This window comes from Camponotus vicinus, unplaced genomic scaffold (assembly GCF_025532165.1).
Source record: "Camponotus vicinus isolate PSW18456_S1 unplaced genomic scaffold, iyCamVici1.0 SCAF_9, whole genome shotgun sequence".
NCBI lineage: Eukaryota > Metazoa > Arthropoda > Insecta > Hymenoptera > Formicidae > Camponotus > Camponotus vicinus.
Window position 1 is genome coordinate 13,668,232 of NW_028141981.1, and position 20,304 is coordinate 13,688,535.

The 20,304-nt window shown below is 32.7% G+C and overlaps 2 protein-coding genes across 6 annotated transcripts in view; one reads left to right on the top strand and one right to left on the bottom strand.

Moving 5' to 3' along the window:
- Positions 1 to 9,989, top strand: part of LOC145976794 (limbic system-associated membrane protein) — a 166,458-nt gene extending 156,469 nt beyond the window's left edge. For 3 of the 4 annotated variants that reach the window (XM_083108204.1, XM_083108207.1, XM_083108206.1), the window contains 2 exons: positions 4,965 to 5,030; positions 5,288 to 9,989. In XM_083108204.1, the coding sequence (XP_082964330.1) occupies positions 4,965 to 5,030; positions 5,288 to 5,448 (227 nt within the window). In that variant the 3' untranslated portion in view covers positions 5,449 to 9,989. The remainder of the gene's footprint in view (positions 1 to 4,964; positions 5,031 to 5,287) is intronic. The other variant, XM_083108205.1, reaches the window with a different exon arrangement.
- A 1,836-nt stretch (positions 9,990 to 11,825) lies between these two features.
- The window catches only part of LOC145976874 (lachesin), a 371,398-nt gene continuing 362,919 nt past the window's right edge, over positions 11,826 to 20,304 (bottom strand). For both annotated transcript variants that reach the window (XM_083108341.1, XM_083108342.1), the window contains 3 exons: positions 17,520 to 17,588; positions 17,303 to 17,404; positions 11,826 to 15,257 (listed from right to left, as the gene is read on the bottom strand). In XM_083108341.1, the coding sequence (XP_082964467.1) occupies positions 15,049 to 15,257; positions 17,303 to 17,404; positions 17,520 to 17,588 (380 nt within the window). In that variant the 3' untranslated portion in view covers positions 11,826 to 15,048. The remainder of the gene's footprint in view (positions 15,258 to 17,302; positions 17,405 to 17,519; positions 17,589 to 20,304) is intronic.

The following is a 20,304-nucleotide window of genomic DNA, read 5'->3' on the forward strand; positions in this document are numbered from 1 at the left end:
AACATTAAAAAGTTCTAATAAAAAATTGAATAGGGGTTGCTAGTTTCATCCCCTTATAACAATACGGGAAGCTGAAAAAATATTAATAAATAACCTCTTTACTAGTAGAAAATATCCACCTAATTTCATTTCTTTAACTTGTTCCAAATTTGAGAAAAAAATAAAAATCTAATTTTTATCCCATTTTTGGAGAAGTATATGTTTATATGAAAAACTTCCCTTAATTTTCGACAAAGAATCATTTCCTAAAATTTTTCGCACTTGTTAAGAAACACCCTGTATATTTTCCGCTCACTATACCATACTGTTGTAGGAATATAGATTATTATTAAAAAAGAAAAAATGCAGCAGCGTAAATTGTTCATTCTTACCTCGCGGAATATTATCAAATATCGTAATTTTTATCAACGGCGAAAGAGAGAGAGCGATATAATCCATCGTGGAACGCAACAAAGGCCGCACGTCCACGCGAATTCATGTCATCCGCGCTTGTTAAAGGCATTTCAAGTTTTCCATCCGACCAAGTTCGAGCTTCTCCATCGTCGAGTGTGCAGGTTCCAGGAGAGGGTCGGCACTATTTCAGCATGAAATCGCGGATGAATAGGAGCCGTCGTCGTGTCGGGTTACCCGGACCATCTCGTTTTCACGACAGGCCGTCGTCGCGGACGAAACGCGTACAAAAGTCTGCACGAGGCTTGATGCAAGCTCCGTGCTTGCGGAACGCGCGGTGCAGTCGCGATAGCGGAGATAGACGTTTAGAGAAACGACTTTTTAAAGAGACCCGGATGAATACCATTTCGGCTCTCTTGCACCTGCCGCTCTCGTTGCGCCGCCAATCTGCCTTTCATCGCGCGGAGAAAAGAGCAGGGCTGAACTTTCCGAAGGGAGTCGCTCCTCGGCCTCTTCTTGTACTCGCGCGAACGCGTCAGCATCTCGCACAGCCATGCGTACAACATACTTTCCATCGAATAACTTGGCGCGTATCTCTTAGCGAGATACTTAGAAGTTCCTCCGGGGAGAAGAACGTTCAATATGTACTTGTAAAAGGACAAAAAAGAGCATATCATACTTTTAACAATCATTACATCATTAATATGAAAATTTTATAGATGTAATTAATTTTAAAACGATATAGAATGCATACGCATCTGAAAATAGATGATAAATTATTATTTAATATCATCGTTTTAATAATTATTATTTAATTTCGCCACTTTGATTTTTCTTTCATGTTATTATATTATCAAATTTATCTTTAGCATGCGAATCGGGGGATGAATGCATGGCGAACGAATGTTTAGAGTATCAATTCACGAAAGACTCTTTTCTCTCTGCGCGGTATTTCGAGTACATTTTGATATATTCAAAGAGATAATAATACAGCAAGAGCTTTGTGCTACAATACATCGGCCCCTCAAAGGAGATGGTAAATTACATGTCAGTGCTCCGCATCGTGCTTCGCTGTATTTCATTGCGCTTTGCCCGAATATTAACTAAGCGCACGAAAAGTATTCTATTATCTTTACGTTGAACTTTTTTATTATTCGCCATAAAAATATATATTTAATCGCGAAATACTGAAACAATAAACAGACCTGATATTTTTGTAAATTATATTTTTCGAGCGCATATTTCGAATGTTTGAAAAAACTACTAATATTTTTATATTTCATACATAAAACAATACCCGACTGGAAATTAAAGTAGGGTCCCGATAAGGGCCATACGTTTACCTGACTTCATTGTCGGGGCCTGATATTTTTGCCTTATCAGTACCTTATCAGTATTGTATAAGCATGTAACGCCATTTTTTTACAAGGTCCATATAAGGTATCATTATTAGATCCTTATAAACAAGAAACATGTCCTGATCGGAGTCCGCTTATGTAACCTTTTATAAAATTTTGCGTTTAAATTTTGTTTTTTTATATTTTCCGACGAGGCATATATACATTATCCTTATCAGGACCTGATTAAATAATTGTACCAAATTTCGAATAGAAAACGGCAACATGTCCTAATTGGAGCCCGCTTATGTAACCTTTTATAAAATTTTACGTTTTTTATATTTTTCGACGAGGCATATATACATTATCCTTATCAGAACCTGATTAAATAAGTGTACCATATTTCGAATAGAATAAGGCAACATGTCCTGATCGGGGCCTGTTTATGTAACCTTATAAAATTTTGCATATTAATTTTGCGTTTTTTATATTTTCCGACGAGGCATATATACATTATCCTTATCAGGACCTGATTAAATAATTCTACTAAATTTCGGGTAGAAAAAGGCAACATGTCCTGGTCGAGACCCACTTAAGTAACCTTATAACATTTTTTATATTTTCTGACGAGGCATATATACAGAGTCCTCATCATGACCTGATCAGATTACATGATTAAACTTTGCTTTCAGCTTTGCTATGATTACTCGATTGGGTAATAATAAGAACCTAATCGGTTAGCCTTAGTAAGGCATGCCTTAAGAATGCCCGGCCAGGTCCTTATGACATATCGGGCCAATTTCTAGTCGGGTATATTTGTTCATATATAATAGCCCGCATATATTATAATTATTTGCATTATTAATTCGATGCTGAAAAGTCGAGTATTAAAATCCTTCTAATAAGAGAAAATAAGTAGGTGGTATAAATAATGGATGATTGTGTGCATGTCAGTCATACATTTCATAGATATAAATACGTATTTAAGGCTGAGACGCGCTGTCGCGCTTCTTGACCGTGCAAGGTGCGCGCTATTATAACGTAATATAACTACTATATCAGGATGAAAAATGCCGATATAAAATCCAGGCTTTGAAGTATGTGCTTTAAGACACTCCCGACGGCCGTGATATAGCTTCGAGACGCTCGAGTCTTCTCTCTCGTTGCTTTAATGATTCATTTCGCAACGGGAAAACTTTAAACATCTCCGCACCGTCTTCGTTTTATGGCTAATCGATGTTTTTACGGCCACGCGGACTCCTCTCGGCCGCGAATACGAGCCTCGTCGCGAGCCTTTATGCAGTCGTCGTCCTGAAAAGCGCAAGATGGGTGGGAAATAAAGGCAAATATGAGCGCGAATTGAAATTTTTGATTACGCAATCAACGTTACTTGGACGTAAATCGGCTCGTTGCGACGGTTCTCTTTTTTTTCGCGCGACTCTCCGAAAGCACGTGTTGCCGTCCGTTCGCCAGGAAGCGAAATTTTTCGGCAGGAGTGTACGATTGTATAACCGTATACACAAATTACCATAATTAGCAGCGCCGAGGCTGCGCGCGCGTTCCTAGCGGCAATAAATAATCGGTGCACGAAGGCGATGTCAACGCGAGCTGCTCGTAAAAAGCAGCTTACTCTCATATTTCACCAAGTATCTTCCGCACCATCATAATGAAAAATCCGGGATTTATTATTGACCCGTCTTCGGTCCGACTTCCTGTTCGCCCGACGCCCGGAAATCGATATATGCAAAATATTTTGATGCCAACAGATTGGGAGGCGACGTTGCATCGCGCGATGGAAGATTTATAGAGACCGGGTCTCTCTCGGTGTGTCGCGGGTCAATTTTATTGAACTCTTTCCACCTCGCCACATACGCTTCGAGGGTTAAATATACACCTCTATGTATAGATACGGGTCTCTCTCGCCGAGTTAAATGCGCGAAACAATATACATGGATATGACACGAAAATAATGGAAAACAGAAAATAGATCATTCCTATCGCGAGGCTCGAAGCGCGAATTTGACCGCACGTATCCAATTCTTAATTCTTAATGAGGTTATTTCAATGTCTCTTGTCGGATTCATCTGATAAAAATAATAGGGACGGGACGCACGGGTCAATTTGAGGACAAGCGATGCGGCGTTCCTGGGGTGGAAACTTAACAACGTGAAGGCAAACACATTGGTCATACCTTAAACCCTTTCGCAATCCGCCACGGACTGGCCTTATCGAGTACGAACGGCCACGTTTTCATTCGTTCTTCTCATTACTTGAGAAAACACACGGTTGAAGCCGCATTTTTCACGGAGACAAACGAACTCGCCCTCTCATCGCGAGCAAAACGCTAAATCGCTTTTCCAATAGCGATCCTCTACTTTACCCACTTTAAAACCTTTTTATCGCTATTTAACATTAAATTTGCTCCACTTTTGTGAGATTTACCGTATTTTTGACACGGAAAAAATAAAATCACATGCAATTTTTTTGAAAGCGTTTCTCTTACCGCTTAAATTGCGCAAAATTGAGATAAATGAATTTTAAAAAAAAAAGTAATGAATCTTTGAAAAATTGCTTTTGTCAAGATTTTATGGCCAAAAATTGACTCACATAAAATATGTATTGGAAGAAACTAAATCACTATCGGAGAAGTAAGCTCAATTCGAATATATTAGCTTGGATGTATTTATTCCGCGACATAAACTAGTCTCGTAAATCGTTTTCTCTCTTCGTGTCGGCTGTCATCGCTATTTCTCTTGCAATTGATTTAACAACCGTCGTCATTAGTAGTCTCGTGACGTACCACCCGAAACCGAATACCACATCGCGAAACAAATTGCTTTAAAGACATTCAACGGGCACCAATTAATCAAAGAAGACGGAATGAGAAAACAACGGAAATAATAGGACTCAATTGAATGTTTCATCCGTAAATTTACCGAAAGTTTGGCAACACTGATTCGTTCACGTTTACGTAACAAAGTAAGTTATTAAATAAAAACTCGTAATTGGTATATTTAACGATTGTCGATTAACAGTGCTATAACATTGTTACAAAATTGACCTGATAAAAATCTGGATGAATAATCTAAGAGGATGAAGATAACGGAATATTTATATAATTATTGCTTATGAATAAAAGTATCCGTAAATATTTACTTAAGCAATATTGACAATATCAAAATATAAACTTCGCCTCAAGGGGGAACGATATCGCTCAATATTTCACTCTGTTTACAGGTAAACCAAAGCATAATTCAGGAAACGATATCCTGGGGGGAAATCAAGATATGCTAAAAGATCCAGGTACATATTGAACATCAAAATTTAATAAAGATGATTGCATGTCGAATACTCTTCTTAATTCTTTTCAATATCGTAAATATTTTCAATCATCTGCTATAAATTCGATATGAATGATGTTTTGGTTTCTTTATTATTCACATAAAAATCATTGTAAATGTTGTGTTTTTAAGCTAAAAAATTAAAGTTTTTTTATTTCTCTTTTATGATAATACAATACTCTATCCTGACAATATGTATTTTAAAATCTGCCATTATAGATCTGAACCTACGAGGTCGTAAGGAGAACAATGGCGACGTAACGGACTATGATGAATCCAGCGCCAACAGCAATGGCAGCTCGTTACTCTTGGTGATTCTCGTCGCGCTGTGCCTCTGTCTCCATCATCATCCGCAAATGCGTACGCTGCATCCTGCCTGAGATCTATCCGCAACGGCAATGCACGCCATCACGCGCGTACTTCGATCATCGAACCATGTGACTTTGTACATCCACTTGTAAATCCATCGCTCAGGGACTTCAGTCGAGGATGAATATCGTCGAGGACTGCGTTGACCACACTACACTTTAAATTTAAACGATAAGATAATAATACTGTAAGTAGCATTAGTGGCGGCTCCGCTAGTCGCGGAGCCCGCTAAGGGAGGATTACGACTTAAGGAACGGTCATTGCGGACAATTTCGGGTCTGGAGTTCGGTGCGCAAATCTTATGTGGCCGGAATCATGTTGCAACGTTGGGAAACGCCTACTCTTTATTTATGGGATTTATTTATGGAACATTATAACAACTGTGATAAAAAATCGGCTAATTTTTGAAAAGAATATGAAAATATTTTAAATTAATATTTTGATTATTTTCTTAATTATTTTAACATAATTTTTACTTAAAAGAAGAGCTCTTATTTTTGCTTGTTATTAATAATTTTCTTTTATAATTATTTCACAAAACTGTGAAATAACTTTTTGCATATATCTAAAAAAACTTGTCTATAAAATAATAAAAGTATTTCTTATCGATTCAGAAAACAAGAGTAAAATCTGATAATGATCAATCTTGACAACGAGCAATAAGCGGAAAGTCTTATTAAGAAGATAAATTTCTATGAAGAAACAGGTCAACGAAAGATGAACACTATTGACACTGTTTTGCGTCATTTTTAATTGGCTATCCGGACAATGGTGCATCCCAACGTTGAACATCGATTACGAATCGATGGCCGAACGACAATGCGACGATGCGACGATGCGGCTACATCAATTGAAGAAGAAGATAGCTTAGATATTATTAGACTACTTATATGACAGTGCTACATCCAATTCAAGTAAAGGATCAACCAGACAGATTTAAACCTCTTTCGTACTTTTAATCTTTCTCTACAAATCTAAAAACGTATCGAATATTTTGAGAATATACTTCACGCTGTATAAATGGAAGTACTATATGAAGATTTCTAATTATCTTTCTATTGATTTATCACGAATAAATTTAAGCGATTAAGAATATATGTATTAAAAGTTTGAATTTTATTTTTTCACGAAGAACATGAACACTTTTCAATATTACGAAGATGGCAAAGTTTCTTCTTATACTATGTTACTTTTTCTTCCTCTTTTTTCTCTCTTGCTTATTCTCTCTCTATGTAATTTCAAGCAATGTTTTATTCTTGTAAATGAGACGGTACGTATTTCTTAGCAACGTGAGCCTGTAAAAGTAGATTGCGCGATTTATCTCGTCTTATTCAATAGATAGCTGTCTTCTCTGACAAGATATTAAATTCGCATCGATGCAGTGACATCGGCATCATTTTACATGATTCTCCGTGAACTCCTGAATTTTGATTTAAAACAGTTATCATGTGCATAAAGTAGCTAGCATTAATTTCATAGAATATACGGGGCGTGTTATATTAATCGCCATCGCTTGATGACTCGCACCAAAAGAGAATCTTCGACGGACATCCTGGATTGTTCATTAGAATTTGTACCGATAAGAACGTTCGCGTTAGCTAAAATCTATTCTATAATAACTCTCTGTATAGTATTATGTATAGTATCAGTATAATTATAATATGTACTATATATATAGACACAATATATAAATGTAATGCCATATCGGCATTCCTCAGATTTTTCAGCGAAACTATTAAATTAATGATTTCTCTCATCTTTTCAAAAAAATTTTGCTTAAGTAACTCTTAAACAGGATTATCAATTTTGTTTAATCATTTTATTTAAATTTGTATTTTAAAATTTAAAGAAAAGAAAAAATTGCATTTTATAATTTCAGTTTATATTTTATAAATTAAATGGTATATAAAGTATATAATTAATAATTCTATTTTCCAGAAAATAAATCCGAGTATATCATAATCTGTATATAGTATGTATAATATATACAATTACATATATACATATATTATATATAATAGCATTAAGTCAAGACTGAGGAGGCTTTCAGTCTCCTTAAATCATTTCCACGCAGTGATCGATGTACTGCGTGGATAGATTTCGCTTTATATTCCACACGTATTGTATATACTAGAAAGTAGGCTGACGCCGCTGAAAGCCACTTATATATTATCACTATCAGTGATATGCAGTATTCAATAAAAAATATAATTTTTTTTTATAAAATAGAATAAACTAAACTTCTCGATGATACGTAATGTTTGAGAATCTCACGAAACAACTATGGATAATTTTATGCGCATTCGATGGTTAAAAGATTTATTAAGACATACCGTATCGATTTCTTCTATTAATGTCACAACCAGCAATTAACTGCTCTTTCCGTATGATTAATTATTAACGTTACATAACGCATCAATATTTGCATCGTAATAGACGCGAATATTCGCAGAACTTTACTTAAACTATCAGAGCTTTGGGTAACAGATTCTGTAAACTGGGACACTCTGTACAGTTTGAATCATAGTACAATATCACGATGCCAGGCTTACACATGGCGTTTTGTGTTTTTGTTCACTGATGTATGCATACGTATTCCGGTAGAGAGTTTATTATTGAAAATTAGTTATGAAGGAAGTTGAATCTCGAAATAGGTTAAAACTGACTGTAATGAAGGAAGAAGTAAGGAGAATTCTTGTTATTTGGAAGAGCAATGAAGCGTTGAAAAATCGAAGGAAGTACCAGAAAGAAATACTAAACAATCTATACATAAATATATCATGAAAATTGTTATGAAAGTAAAGAGATTGATCAATTGCATCCGTACAAAAATAATTGAGTAAGCAATTTCTATTTGATAATTTTACATCCGTTATAGAAAAATTGATCTACTTATATTGATTTTTCATTAATATCTTTCTGTAAACTAGAATACTTGGAATTAATTTATTTCGCAGAATGGCTTTGCAAATTTAAACAGTTCAAGCTGGATTAAAATAGCAAATCAATATAATTGACGTTTATTAATTTATAGACAAATCAATTTAGAAAAACAATGCTAAAAAGAATTATGTTATTTTTAGATATGCGCGCATGCAATAGTTAATACATATATTTATATAATATTTCCCTGTAAAAAGAATTATATACAAAAAAACATATTAATTATTGACATTCCTCTGGCATGATAGAGCATAAACACAAGAATTATTTAACATAAAATATATTATCTGATAGCATCAATTAAATATTTATTTTGTAAGACATCTTATTTTAAAAGCCAGACATATCTATTTCGAAGAGTATAATATGACGATATTTAAAAATATTAAATCTGTCGAAAATAATAATAATATAATATGACCTTTTTTGATTAAATTTAGTTGAATCTATAACCTATAATAGAATTTCCTCTCTTTCTTTTTTATCAATTTGATTTAATCATTGATATTGCCTGTTTTAACACTGCGCATATAACGATTAAAAATAATACTTAATGTCTCGACTGGTTACAAGTATATTACATATCGAGTAGCATCCATCATCGAGATTCCATTGCATCTACGTGATGCTTATGTTTATGTATTATTTACAAATAATTTAGCGACTGCGGTATTTAAACAATGTATGGGACTTAACTCAGAGCAACCTACTTTTATATCATCAACATTGTAGATAATCATATCAAATACATCATTCATATAATATGACGCGTATGATAAATCGTGAAGAGTAAGTGCGAAATTTGTAATAAAGACGAATAAAAAATGCGAATCGTGTAGCTAATAAAAAGTACATAACGCACCACATATGCGACTATCATAGTTATATATATAAAAAAATATTAAAATGTGTAGTGTATATACAGGTAGAAAATGCATTATCTCTGCTGATTGGTGGCGTAACTATATGTATATCCCTGCATATGGAAGTTTTTTCGAAAGCGTCATGATTGTATCAGATATTATGTAACATTTTGCTACGGACAAAGTTTCCAACAAATTTCGCGACAAAACTGTAAAATTAACGATGGTAATAAGCACATTTTTTATTCTCAAACTCATCTCAGACGATTTATAATTTCTGGTAGAATTCTATTCACAATTTCATGTTCTTTATAATCCAAGGAACATTGAAAGAATCAGAATATACATATGTGAAGAATACATATCAGAAATATGAATATATTTAGAAAAAACACGGTACGTGAAATTAAATAGAATCCTAATTAAATAGAATTCTAAATTCTTTGTGTCGCGAATGGTAGACCATCTAAAGCGGGCTTAAGTAAAAATTCGCGAAAACAACTTTATAAATTATGAATGTCTCTGCGATAACGCTAGAGTATAGATCAGTAAATAACTGTCAATCAATAAATAAGCGTAGATTAACAATAACATTTAATTGCATAGCTGTAAAGCAATTATGCTGCGATATTGGAACCGATCTGGTTGCGCCACTGCCCGTGCTTTTTGCACGCGATCTAGTCCTGTAAGCACTATCGGCATCAGGAAAATGTCCGTGTATACATGAAATACAAATTTATTACTTACTTTTTATTGTACTATTTTATTGTTCTATTTTAGTTCCCGAAAAGAACTCAACTGATTTGTACCTTTAATTTTTACGCGTAACATATTTTCATTGTATTTAACTTGTTATTATTGGTAAGATAGCTTGTAAAACAAAACTATCTTGCAAAGAAAGAGTAAATTATTGACAATAATACTTTCGTTTTAGACTTGCTTGATATTTTGTATTCATATTTTATAGTAATTCCTCTTAAACATTCCTATCGAAGCAAAGCAATTTTTCCATTCGGTGATAACTCATCATCATGCTTTTCCATTGAAATAATGCGAAAATAATTTATAACAACATAAAATTCACGCATAATTGGTAAGTATATTGAGCGTCATAAATATTTTAATATATCATATAAAGTTGCACCATTATTGGGCATATACTTGTAGCATCGTATGTAGATATTTACGCATTATGATTGCTAGTTATTAAGGAAATATTATTCAAACAAAACGATGAGTTGGCTTAACAGCTTTATATTCGAATAAAATTAATATTTATCGAATCATACAGAATTTTAAATTAAATGTAATTTTAAATTCAAATTAAATTAAATATGATATTTATATTTATACATTATGCAAACATTTCATAAATTATAAACAATATCAGAATCATCAATTTATACGTTTGTTATTAATTATTAATTAAATAATTATTAATTATTTTTATTTTACGAAAATGAAATTAAGAAATAAAGCAATCTGCTTGTTCAAAGAACTCTTAATAAATCAAAAACTATGCAGTCGAATTAATACATGCGCGTCACACAAAACATGTTATTAAAAATTATCTTCAAATCTCTCGATTTAAATTAATATATATTAGAACAGTGTACATAAAATACTTTTAATCGATTATATGATATAAACCGTTATAGAAAAATATATATGAATAAATATATGAAAAACAAAATGAGAATACGAAAGTGTATAACAAGTGTGCATATTGTAAGAATGAGAATGTTTAAGATAAGGTAAGTTAATAAATTTTAAATATTATTGATTAATTAGTGAATTAGGTTAAATTAAATAGCTCTAAAATAATACTTAAAATAAATTAAATACCTATTAATATAAGCTATTAATAATTCTAGAGGGATAATTTTAATTTTATCTTAATGTTTATTATTCTCTTTGTTAGTCGACATTGAAAAGGATCCGAATTGGATTGAAACGCGGCGTTTGTCATGTTCAAATTAAATAAACATTTTCATATGGTTATTTTATTGTAATAACCGTTTTATTATTTTTTGCATATTTCCACCATTGCGTTGGTCCTTGTAGCCTTTTAACTAATTTTTTATTAATTTTTTATTGAATTCTAGAGGGATCAATGATTTGTGACTTTGTATAGTAAGAATTTAATAAACTATATTATTAATAGGAGAAAGAAACTTATGTTTGTAAATGAGCGTAATCCTGTTTTAAAAATATGAAAAATATATTTCTAGAAATATATTTCCAGAAATTTTCTAGAATTTCAAATCTGATATTTTAAGCCAATGATTTAAACGGGAACTGTTGTAAATTGAAAATCGGAGCAATATAATTAAATGACATAGAACAAAATGTCAAGAATCACCAGATTCCAGAAATTCTTAAAATTTAAAATTTACTGATTTAAATCGAAAAAAGTTTAACTGATAATTTTTTACTATTAATTGATTATTTTCATTAATTCTGTAATCAAAAACTGATCTTTAAGGAAAGAATTTATAAATTAATAAAATATGCATCTAAATAGGATTTATACAAAATGGGTTAAACATTCGATATTTATTCATCCCATTTGCATTCATTCATTCAGTTACAACATGATTCATCTCTATAGCTACAGCAATGGAAACATAACTCTCTTTACAATATTTTTGGGATTTCTATGAAATTTTTTATTTTAATTCACATAATTTTTATTTTAATTCTTCTGAATATTAATATCTAGGAAGCGATAATAAGCTCACTGAAATCGGATCTTTTCCCCGTCTATAATAATTACAGCTAACAGAAATCTGAACTAATGTGATACACGATATTTACTTACATTAATTCAATTATACAAATAATTTATTTTGCAAAATAATTTATTTAGCTAATTCAATACTGATTTAACTTAATATGTGTGATACACACACGTGATACATACAAATGAAACGTATTATTTTAGATTTATACAATAATCGTATCAATTATGCTCTTATGGATTCGTATTTTGCAAAAATTGTGTATGATAGTTTAATGAAGAAAATTGTAAAAAATTTAAGATATAATCTTGAATAACATTATACATTCAAAAAACATATACAGGTATTTAATTACATTTTGTGTAAACTTATGCCTTTTTATAATCGACCTATCGTGTACCACTTTCTAACATTATATAAAGCTGGCTGCAGTTATTTACAGTGATTCCATCCACTTTACAGTACGCGTATATATATAGACTTGTAATTAATATGTACATCTGGATTCCAGGGAGCACCTGAGTTGTGACATAGAATATATATATGGTTTATATCAAGGGATTACAATTATTGTTTAGAGTGTGTGTAACACTTAAATTAATTTTCAAAATTCGATTGTATCATTGAGCGGACGTGGATTGATATTGAATTTTCTCTCATGTTAATTTAAATACAAATATACGAATTGTAATCACTTGAAATTTCAAACGATGCACTGTTTTCTCATGGCGAAATTTGTCATGCGCAACATAAGAGCACGTTTACAAACGCTCCACTTTTCTGAACCGCGATATTCAAATTGATATTATTAAATATGTCATTCATTTTAACAATGTACAATAATAAGATATAAATAATACGTTGTAAAAAATATTTCGGCGAAATAATGTAAAATATTATATAATTTCGAATGTATAAAACTTTTCTATATAAACTTCAAATGTATAAAACTTCTATATAAATGATTTTAGAAATAACAATCTGTCTTTAATTTAAGAGTAGCTTAACAATTGCACTTAACATTTTAAATGTAGAGAAATGTTATATTTACAGAAATTACATAACTCAAAATATTAATTAATTAATTAACTCTGTGAAATAGCATAAGAAGAATCAGATACGAAATTCTTGTGAAACTGTAATACAAATCGGGAATACAATTACTTCATTTGCGGAAACAGCCAACAACACATATATAAAAACATCGACAACTACTCACACTCTTACTTTCTCTGAGGGGACTTATATATATACAAAACTGTTCTTATCAATGCAATTAGTACAGCGATAATATATCATGGAAAAAAAGATCCATATGATCATAACATTATTTACAAATATATGCAAGTGATTAATTTTGGAAAATTTACAAGTCTCAGTTGCTTCGTTGCGTTGCATGCGCCATTTTTGATTCATTCTTCAAATTTCGCACACATCACATTAATCTCTATGCTTATATACTAATTTATACACTTAGATTGATCAATCTTCTTCATTGACAATTAGATTCAAACAGAAATATAACCAAAACAAATTACAATTGAAGATAACAGACTGATAATGCGTTGAAAAAGTTGAACATTATTTTATACTTGCTATTATACATTGCGGCTAATATTAATAATCAGCATAAAAGTACAGATAGCTAACTTTTTATCCTGTGTGTATTAAGTAAAATTAACTAAAATATATAATATCATGCACAGTCGCGCGATAGAAAAATAATTTCTTTAAAATGTCTTCAACATATATGCTCTTATACAAGTTTTGTGTAAAATTAATGTATGGAAATATGGATAACGTATCGTATAATATTTCTAATTATTATTGAATCACATTATCAATATTCCGGTATGAATTCGCTACTGTATCTATCTATGCGCAAATCATTAATAATTATTCAACAATCAAGTAGGCCGAATTTCCTCTTCAAAAGCTCTTTCATATGGATGAATGATGGAGACATGATTCTAATTAACGTAATAACTACGTTAATATCTCACAAAAAATGTCTGATATCGATATTGACATTCGATGTGTTAGTCATTACAAATTATATTAATCATGTTTTGAACAAGTAAAATATTAAAATATTCATAATTCGATATATACATTGATAAAGTTCGGTATATCTATAGATCTTTTATAAAATATTGCTGCAATCGATTTGTCAGTATATAATCACGATTCAGATACGAGTATCAAGCGATTCCGATAAATCATTCGGACGTGAAAAGAAAAATTAGTCGATTCCTTTGAAGAAAATTGGGTGGTCTCGTTTCGCTAACGATGCGCGCCATTTGAAAGTCTTTCTCCCGATAAAAGAAAGATTAGAGAGACGGATTTGGTGATGATGGTGGAATCAGATGAGAAAAATCTCGTTTCTAAAAAGTGTCCGATAGTAAGCCTCGATGAAAATCAGCTGACATGTCGAAGTCTCGATTATCAAATTACAGACAACGAATCACAGATGTAGAAACCGATGAATAAAAAATTAATTAATACTATTAATATTATACATATTATTATGTAAAGATATTAAGTGTATATACGTAAATTACATTAATTATCTCCTATCATTCATTATTGCAAATAAATTTGAGCATTCATAGCAATACTTTTGTTTTAAACTTATATATATATGCAACGTTATTGAATTTTATATGACAATATATACATAGATATATAAAAAAAGTAATTAAGAATGCATTTAGCGAATAGGACAATATTGGCAGTTATATTTTCAATCCAAATGCATTCTTGCACAGTGATATCAAAAATTGAGTAAAAAAAATGAATAATGCAATATATTATAAACCGGGGAGGGGAAAAATCTCTAATATGAGCAGTTTCATTCATTAACAAACACAAGACAACTCATAGTCCTAGTATGATAATCATCTTTCTTGTTCGGCGTATAATATTCGCTGTGGGTTCTTGAATGAGTCTGTGCTATTCACCCTTTTAACTCGTCGATTAATTGATCCCTTGCACGAGGAGAGATTTACAGGATTTTATCCTGAAGTTGGAAGGACTTCGATCAATCATCCCCATGTCGCGATGACTACGACAGGGCGGAAAGCACTATTATGCAGATCACTGCGCTGGATCGCGTCACGCAACGCCACGTGCTACTTGTAGAGGACATTGACTGCGCCGTATTGTCAATTCTTCGTTGTCCGATGTCATCGATACTTTTGTGGCTGTTAGTGTCAATGACGTTATCGGCCTCGTGATTCCCCTCCTGGCTTGGTCTGCTACGAGATCGCGTTTCTAAAAAATACGAGCAAAATATACTATCCCAATTTTTCACAATATTTTTAAAAAATATATAAAGCATCTATTCAATGGAATATTTCATAGAAAAGGACAAACTTGAAAAATATGTCATAGTTTTTTAATACTTTGGAGAGAACGTGTGAAAATTAATAAACTGCCATGAATATTTTTCCATAATCTTTCCGTCGCATTTATTATTTATACCTTCCGGAAAAAATTACTCAATGTAAATCGTCAAGCCGTCTAGTTACGCATTATCTTTCGCCTTAGTATTCATTGTGCCCGTATCCGCCCCGGACGCCAGAATCATTTCGTAACCAGATCGCATCCAATTCACTACTCCTCGAATTGCCGCGACTTTGCTTATACCTACTAGTTTACATGATAATCGAAACAAGTTCGGATACCGTCCCGGGGTGGCAGCTCCCGGGTGCAGATTACTTGCCATAGTTGGGCCGGGGTACGGTAGTTCATAAACCGCGTGGGATTTCATCAAAATCCCGTCGAGAGTTCCGCGTTTGTCGAGGTGGAGGACGACAAAGAAGGAAGAAGCTATGGGAGAAGGAGGGATTCTCCACGGTGGCGTGGCACGTTGCTGGAAGTTTTGCGGAATAAACTTCGCGCCTTCCGCGAAACTTTCCGCACGAAAGTTCCGCCACTGCCCGGCGGCGTGTAAGTTCTCGCATTACGTCGGGGCCGATGATTTAAGACGACGTATCCCGGCGAATTTTGGGTCGCGGCAACGTATTTGCGGAAGGTGACGTGTTTTCAAGTGCCCCTCTTCCACCGATCGTATAGATCAATGTTTTATTGCTTGAATTACGAAAGTTTGATCGTACGTATCGAAACCAACATATAAATAACATTATAAATTCAATATGCATACGGTCAACCTTGCCAACCGGAAGAAAAATTTCTTTCTTTTTGTTTTCTCTTTTCTTTTCTCAATTTTAATCTCGATATTTTTTCTAATCATATATAGGAAAAATCTGATTATAAAATTATTATTAAATCATTATTATTAAATTATTATTAAAATTATTATTAGTATTAAAAAATTTTTGAAAACTGCAAATGTATTTTTATTTTGTATAAATTATTAGACACAAGACTAGCGTCCAATCAATCGCTTGAAAACCAAATAAACAAGTTATTATGCATCAACTTTAATTCATTCGTTATTCACTAGGTGTAATCTTAATTACATTGAGTGAATAATGGAAAGCGATAATCACTAGGAAGTACAGATCCCTCGAGGCATCTGAAACTGTAGTTTTCATTCAAGTCCCAATGCGGTTGCCAAATCTCACCATCGTCGCTCACGTGCACACATACACAGCCACAGTCGGCTAATCTGATTTTTGTTTCCTCTAAAAGTTTCAGGAGGTTCGCACGATCAGAGTTTTGAATATTCAAACTTGTTTTGACAACACACGTAACTGTCGCCGACGTAATTGCAACAACGGCGGATGCAGAGTTGGAATTGCCACTTATAATGTGCGTAGTATTAAAATATGACAGAAAAGCGAACAAACTTTCCTCACTATAATACGAATGCGTATAACAAAATCAAAATTGCAGGTCGTGCCTGCTGCGACTTTTTGAACAATCTGAAATGTCTTTCATTGATTACATAGTTTCGAGCTTATTACACTTGTAAGCAATGTTTAACGAATTTTATTTTTTTTTATACAAGAGAAACACTTTCAATTATATATACGTAATATTTCTTTTTCTCTCTCAGTGAATTATAAATGTAATTGCATTCAACAAAAACATTTTTCTAGTAGATAACGTTATTTTTTATTGTATTACGAACAATTATAATTTCATATTACAGAAAGCAAGATTCTCTTATAATTTTCTTTTATTAGGAGATTCCAACGCAATTTAAAATGAAATTAAATGACTTTGTACGATGTCTTTCCGTTGAAAATATCCTAGTGTTTGTCCTGAGGCTTTAACCTTGTTTAGCGCGAATCTCAGCTGGTGATAGCGTAAAAAACAAGTTAAAAGAATATAATGGAAACCGAGCGTACCTTCGCTTCTGACGACAGTCGACAAAGATGCGTCGGTTATTTCATTAGAACCCGGCTCTAGACTGGGCACCGGCTTTTGTCGCGACCACTGAATATTTTCCACTAAAAAAAAGTAACAATATTTTTCTTGTTAGAATTGTTTGCATAACTGTACAATTACTGATACGTCGGTAGCATACACATTTATGAATAATAGATTGCATTAAATAATGTTTACCTGGATCCACAGTAGTAGGAACGGGCATTGTACTTATCGTCGTCGGTTCCGTTGTAGGCGTTGGTATATCTGCAAAAATTCATAATACTTTAATATCCTCTTATTGAATTAATGTATTAAATAAATAAATTACACTAATTGTAAGTAAATTACACTAAGTATAATATGTAACTATTCGTGACTTTTATAAAGAAGTTAATTAGAATACATCACGTACACATGTACAATAAATCTGCAGAGATCCGTGTTGTATAAAAAATTATATAGATTATGTGCAAACGACGTGTTACGATTTATTTATTGCGATATGGATCAGAAATCTAGTAAGACAATATTTTACTGCATTATTGTATTAATAAAAGGAAAAAATAATTAATTTTATTACTTTTTTACAATAATTAAATTTTATTATATTGATTTATAATATATATTGATTTTTTTTTGTGAATGTGGAATTTGCGGGCATTCTGTGCAAAGTGTCGCGCGTTTGTTTCATTGCGTCGCGTTGTGTCTTAATTAGTTTGGTGGAGGTTTCCACAAAGTGTCGCGCATTGAAATTCGGAAGTGCTGTGCAAAGTATTGTCTGCACACGTCTGTTTGACTCATGCATAATAAACCATTTTCTCGAGTGAGTACAACGAATTCTATAAGTGCAATGAATTCTAACAACTTGAGAAAAGGGAGACATTAAATTAAATGAATTAAAATAATGAAAAGTAATCGATTAAGGAAATTAAACTAAACGCATTAAATAAATGAATAATAACGTATCAATTGTTTAATTAATAATTAATTTAAAGTTTAAGGAACACAATGTTCCAAATAAATTTATTCTTACGTTATACATATTACGTTATAAATATTTCGCAACAACAATGAATTTACTTTACATAGTGTTTGGCATCATTTCTTATCCACTATTTATTGCAGAATTTATTTAATCCATATCTGTGATGTGAACAATTGACAAATTTAATTATATATTTTCGGATATGATAATTCACGAATATTTATTTTTAATGAGCATAAAATATTTATGCTCATTAAAAATATGTATCTGCCGACGATAATAGTTAGCTGGTAGTGATAATTAGCCGACAACAGAAAAAGTCTTTTTCTTTTGATTTCTTATCAAGATCAATGTAATTAAATATAATCAGGATGAATGAAAAATACGTCCAATATTGATCAGAAAAATCGATAAGCTATGCAAAATAAGCGATCAATTACACAGGCCCACAAAAAAAAAAATTTGTTTGACTATGAATCAGAACATAGTATTCCCATGTATTTTTCGACGCTGAATCCGAATCCGATGTCCGTTTTATCGTATCACGTCAGGTTTAAGGGCAATTCAAGGTCATATCGTTGAAAAGCGCCCCCAGACAGATTGAAGGTCTGAGAGTCTAACATCGAGCTCTAAGACCCCAAGCGACTTTACTCCCAAACAACCCAAAGGCCTGAGAATAAATTTTTTGGAACGTTCAGTAACGATTTATATCTTTAAAAAATCAGTGAGTAAATCATTAAATAAGCGTGTTTGAGCTTTTTTAACCAGACACACACTTTTGTGTGTGTACGCTAACGCCGGCGTTTGCATGAGTGCGCGAGTGCATGAGGTCTGTATGTGCGTGCGTGTGTACGTGTGTTCGTGTGTGTGTGTGTGTGTGTGTGTGTGTGTGTGTTTGTGTGTATGTGTGTGTGTGTGTGTGCGCGCGTGCATATAGAATGCCTGCTGCCCCAGAGGATGCTGGAAATGGTGACAACTGCCTCAATGAAGGATGTGTAGAATGATCCATTTTCCGATTCTCTGGAGTAACGAAGCCAGCGAAGGCGCGCTGCCCTGCAGGGGGGCGTTAGGGTGTGATTCAACTTTGATATACTCTTGAACTCGACGTGATATGGTTAAATGGACACCGGATTTGGATTTAGCAACCTCAAAAACATGAAGATACAATATTTGGCCTCATTAATGCGCTTTTCAACGATATGACCTTGAATTGCCCTTAAACCTGACGTGATGCGATAAAACGGACATCGGATGCGGATTCAGCGTCGAAAAATACATGGGAATACTATGTTCTGATTCATAGTCAAACAAATTTTTTTTTTTTGTGGGCCTGTGTTATTGATCAGAAAAAGCGTAGTAAAAGATATTTAAAATTTAAAAACTACTTAATTAATAAAATTTACTAATATAATCCTCGAATTCTCAATTTTAATTAATTATTTAAAAACCTGAAATTAATATTTAAAACAAAAAATTAAGGACAAAAAATTATTTATAGTAAAACTGAAATTGAAAAAATTAAGAAATTAAAATTATTAAAATTAATTTATACCAACAATAAATAATCGTCAATCAATTGCGATAAAGTCCAACTCTCATTCTTAAACGTACGATTTGATTTAAGAACAACGTTTGCAATTAATGGAAAAAAAAGCATCCTCCCTCTTGTCATTCAAATAAAGTTAAGCAATTAAAACTAGTAACGCTCCGGTTGCCATTGTAGCAACTTTCGGTACGGATTGAAAGGCCGAATTAAAATGCTAATGCGCATTAAATCGTCGACACAATCGAACGCTTATTTAAGCGGCTTAGCGGTAATCCGTCGATTCGGCGGTCGCAGTAAAGCACAAAGCTAGGAAGTTCAATCTGCAGGGGCGCCAAGGCGAAAACCTACAATTACTGATCGATAAAGGAGAAGGAGAGGGCTTCTTTTTTTCGCCGCGGTAAAAGGAAGGAATGAGTGGAGCGACAAGGGTTGGAAACTTAGATCGACAT